The sequence below is a fragment of the Berghia stephanieae genome, chromosome 6 (genome assembly GCF_034508935.2).
Source record: "Berghia stephanieae isolate SIO BIC M18660-M18661 chromosome 6, UCSD_Bste_1.3, whole genome shotgun sequence".
NCBI classification, from domain to species: domain Eukaryota; kingdom Metazoa; phylum Mollusca; class Gastropoda; order Nudibranchia; family Aeolidiidae; genus Berghia; species Berghia stephanieae.
In genome coordinates, this window is record NC_088365.1 from 64,720,550 (window position 1) to 64,725,549 (window position 5,000).

The 5,000-nt window shown below is 37.7% G+C and overlaps 1 protein-coding gene across 1 annotated transcript in view; it reads right to left on the reverse strand.

Annotated features, from left to right (window-relative positions):
• The window catches only part of LOC144975459 (uncharacterized), a 159,300-nt gene that overhangs the window by 34,811 nt on the left and 119,489 nt on the right, over positions 1–5,000 (reverse strand). The window contains exons 7-9 of the mRNA XM_078919555.1: positions 4,030–4,195; positions 3,409–3,526; positions 2,345–2,499 (exon numbers count right to left, since the gene is read on the reverse strand). Coding sequence (XP_078775681.1) covers positions 2,345–2,499; positions 3,409–3,526; positions 4,030–4,195 — 439 coding nt within the window. The remainder of the gene's footprint in view (positions 1–2,344; positions 2,500–3,408; positions 3,527–4,029; positions 4,196–5,000) is intronic.

Sequence of the window (5,000 nt, forward strand, 5' to 3'; positions counted from 1 at the left end):
TCCATCGTTTAAAATTATATACGTACTTACAAATGTCGGAGTGGCATGCCCTAGAGAAGGGTGTACTCTTTGTTCCTTACGTTCCATAGTTGAGTTACTTATTCTGTTTTTCCTTCTTAAAATGTTGCTGCGATATATTTGTATATACACTTATACACGGTAATACAACTGTTCTCTCACATATCACTTAACGCTTCTGAGTTGAGTGATTCCACAATATTAATCTGGGGTCCCGTCAAAAACACAACAGATAATTTTTAAAAAAATGGGAGTATAACTCAAATGTCTTCGACCTCGTCCTCTCGTGTTCAATGTATGTTTTATTTGATGCAAGTGGGGGTTCACAACGTAAAATGCGTACCCTTGTGAAGAAGAATATAGAGGTCTAGGTATAGGGAATGAGATTAGCGGAAGAGTAGTGTCCCTTGATTGGACGTCACTTTACAGAGAGAACGTCAAAATGGTTTTGCGCATGCGTCTCTCTCGTCCTCACTTTTGGTGAAGTGTCTCATGCCGCACAACCAACATGACGTTCTCTCTCTAAAAACTTTTCCGCTCGTGACTTCCAATCAAGGGACGCTACTCTTCCGCTAATCTCATTCCCTATTAAAATTGTCCCAACTATTGGGAGCCTCTATGGTGTAATGGTAGCACATCTGACCGGTAACCAGAAGGTCTGAAGTTTGATCCCCAGTCGAGGTCGACTGATGTTTATTTGGGATGGGTTTTTTTTTTGTATTTTTCTGTCTTGCTTTGTCCGGTACCTTTCATACACACTTGTTCAGTTTTTTATCTTACAACGGTGCCTGATCCTTAATTTCTTCATTTGATACTCTTAATGTCGAATCGTTAACTTTGAAAACAAAACCAATCATTATAAAAAAAACAGAATACATTTGAATAAGACATAATATAGAGTTAAATTCATGGGAGTGGTAGTTGGTAGAGCATTCGCTTCACACGCAAAAGGACCGAGGTCGATTCCAGCTGCAGTCGAGATATTTCTCTGACCCCTCTGTCCACCCAGTAGTGATTGGGTAGCTGGGTTTGTTAGATCTGGCGGAGAGTACTTTGCAATAGACTAGCGTTCTATCCAAAGGTATCAAGCAATTGCTATTGTCCGTTTCACGCTGTAGAAACCGGGATAAACTCCGGCTCTGAAGGACTACTTCAAAGGAGAGGAATAATGAAAGCATTCTTGAGCTCATGTGTTTGAAACTTTAAACTCGTTCCCAATGCATGGACTGGGAACGTGTTCGACCTTCTTTTTTAAAACGCATTCTAAGGGAGACAACAATGTTAATTCTATAATGTTTTCTTTCACAATCTGATTTAAGTCCCTTCATTTAATTAGCAAACGAAGCTAAAAAAAATTAATCCAGTTTTAATCTGGTACTCTGTCGGGTCGAACCAGAGACTGGAAATTAATTATAAGTTATGAAAATTGATATTGTTTTATTTAAACCTCTCCTTACCACTATTGGAAAATCGTCACATTTGTTACGATGCAACCGTCACTTTTCTCATCCTGATTTCATTTCTTTTTGCTATAGCTACAAAAATTTGATATTCGGTAATAGAGCTCGTATTGTCGAACAATATTATGTATAGAATTTGCGGATTGCTTTTCTGTTTGAGTAAGAAATGTTTGTTTTTGTGTTGGGTGGGTGTGAAGTTTTGGGGAAAATTCTGAAAATGGCTGGTAAGGAGAGGGTTAACTCACCCAATCCTAGAGATTTTTGCTACTTTTTAAAATTGGAAAAAATGTATTAAAAATTAGCATGGACAGATAGTTTTATTCAACTACCATTAAGATGTAAAAATTAAAAACTTAAGCTTTGATAATACGCCTATATTTTGTCTCATAAAAATGTAATAACTCGGCATGGGGTAAAAGTAACCCGGGTAAACTACGGATATAGTCGGTGTTGGGGTTGAGTGAGTTAATGAATCTTTATAAATATAATAATAGATTCAGTTTCACGTGTAGAATGTTTCATCTTTAACCCGTTGACTGCCGTAATCTGGAAAAAATGTATATATTAAAAAAATATGGCCAGAAAAATTGCCATTCACATATCCATATCACCCGATTTAAACAACCTCCATCTTGGCCAAAACTCTCAAACCTTAGCCCTCGCAAGCTGATGGTGAAAATGATGATGATGATGATGATGATGATGATGATGATGATGATGATGATGATGATGATGATGATGATGATGATGATGATGATGGTAATAAGAAGAATAGCAACAATTCTGGTAATAATGGTGAGTGGATGAATTAATGAATGAATGAATTAATTAATACAATAGTGAAATAGTCCCACAGTTCCTCTTACCCGTTCCTGTCTTGTTAAAGACGAGGTCAAAGTTCCCTCCGTACCAGAAATCTTTTGTGTCGACCTTGACATTGAATTTATACATCTGTCCTATCTGAGTGTTCAGTTTGTAACACGCCTCAACGTGCCCGGAAATCAGCGGAATCTCGTCAGTCCTGCAAAATAGGATGCAGACGAGAGTCTAACATATAAACAAAGTGAACATTACGATCAAAATCCGGGATACTCTTTATTTCCTTTTCACGTGCTCGAGGTCATTGGTCACATTGCAAAGTGTGCTAAAAAAATGAAAAGTGTTAACAACTTGAGAAATATACAACGTCAGAATTGGTCATTTTGCTCAGCATGACTCATGGGTATGTTTACAACTTTTATAAACAAAGCAGCGTGTTTACATTTATTGAGAAATGTCCAATCGTTGGACATCAAGAAATCAAGTGATTGATGACTAGTTTGGACAAAAACAAGAATATAGATGGCTCCCATTGAAGTCTAAGCTTAATAGACACATAGATAATCACGCCTCTCGGACAGTCGTCATAATGTAAACAATGGCAGTGATTGGTAATCATAGCGAATTACGCAGGTTTTTCTATGGCATGTGTCTAAATAAAATACTCACTGTTCTATCGCTTGACCAATAGAACCAACACAGAAAACTATGTGTAAATTTAAACGTGTATGATCGAGAAAATGGAGTGATAACTTGTCACCCATAATTTAACGGTATACAAAACAATGACAATGATAAGAGAGAGGTCGATTTCATTCACGCTATTGTTTTTAAACAACCAACTATGTTTGTCCGAGCATATTTTGATTGCTCAAAAATCTACTTAATTAATAAATCAAAAGTTGAAATAAACATTTCATTGAGAACAGATGGCCTTACTTCTTCTTTTAAAAAAACAAAACAAAACAAAAATAAAATTAAACGGAAGCCTCAATTCAATGTACGAAGACAGATAATGCAGACGTTTCGGGTCTACTCTTTATCAACAGAACACGAAAGTTTATATTTATATTTTTTTAATGATTTATGGGCAAAAGAGTTCCATGCGTACCTATTGATAGCTCCTTTGACCCTGACAATGTACCCGTCGAAGCGCCTCTCTGGCATGGGATTCTTCCAGCACAGGGTGGTGGACGTCTCTGTGGCCGACAGGCAAAACACTTTGGGGTCTGGTGGATTTTGAAAACCAAAACAAATAACAATGTGGAATATAAATATGTGACCTGCAATCTCCAAACGGTGTTATATTGGGATGAATCGAAATAAATAACAATGTGAGATTGAATGTAAGCTTCAATTCAATATATACAAACAGATAAAATGGACGTTTCGGGTTTCCCCCTTTATCAACAATACAGGGTGAATGAAACACTACAGACGAAAGAGATAATGTGGTCGTGACGTTGTTAACAGCAATAAATCATTTGTGACGTCAAATAATCAAACGTTAAAATTTAATAGAATAAGATTTTTTTTAAATGAAGTATCAATTAAGTATTTTTGAACTACAAAAATAAGAACAACAACAACAACAACAGCAACAACAACAACGGCAATAACAACAACAATAACTACAACAACAAAAACAACAACAACAACTATAACAATAACGACAATAGCAACTGGAAAAAAAAACAAAAAAAAAAAAAAACAAAAAACAAAACAAACTTACGTCTGACCAGTATGACGTCAATGATGACGTCAGCATACCCTGACTTAGGAGGACTTCCGGTGTCCACAGCGCTAAGCTTCATATCTAACATATCCACTGTCTCGGGTATTCTTCTGACCAACTTGATTTTGCCTGTCCTGTCCACCTCCACGTAATTTAAGGCAACCTGGAGGGCAGAAATATTTCAATGGATAGTACACGCTTGGCTAAGAAGCTCATAACATTGCCATCCGTGATACTAGATAGTACGCGCTTGGCTAAGAAGCTGATAACATTTCCATCCGTGATACTAGATAGTACACGCTTGGCTAAGAAGCTCATAACATTGCCATCCGTGATACTAGATAGTACGCGCTTGGCTAAGAAGCTCATAACATTGCCATCCGTGATACTAGATAGTACGCGCTTGGCTAAGAAGTTCATAACATTGCCATCCGTGATACTAGATAGTACGCGCTTGGCTAAGAAGCTCATAACATTGCCATCCGTGATACTAGATAGTACGCGCTTGGCTAAGAAGTTCATAACATTGCCATCCGTGTTACTAGATAGTACGCGCTTGGCTAAGAAGTTCATAACATTGCCATCCGTGATACTAGATAGTACGCGCTTGGCTAAGAAGTTCATAACATTGCCATCCGTGATACTAGACAGTACGCGCTTGGCTAAGAAGTTCATAACATTGCCATCCGTGATACTAGATAGTACGCGCTTGGCTAAGAAGTTCATAACATTGCCATCCGTGATACTAGATAGTACGCGCTTGGCTAAGAAGCTCATAACATTGCCATCCGTGATACTAGATAGTACGCGCTTGGCTAAGAAGTTCATAACATTGCCATCCGTGATACTAGATAGTACGCGCTTGGCTAAGAAGCTCATAACATTGCCATCCGTGATACTAGATAGTACGCGCTTGGCTAAGAAGTTCATAACATTGCCATCCGTGATACTAGATAGTACGCGCTTGG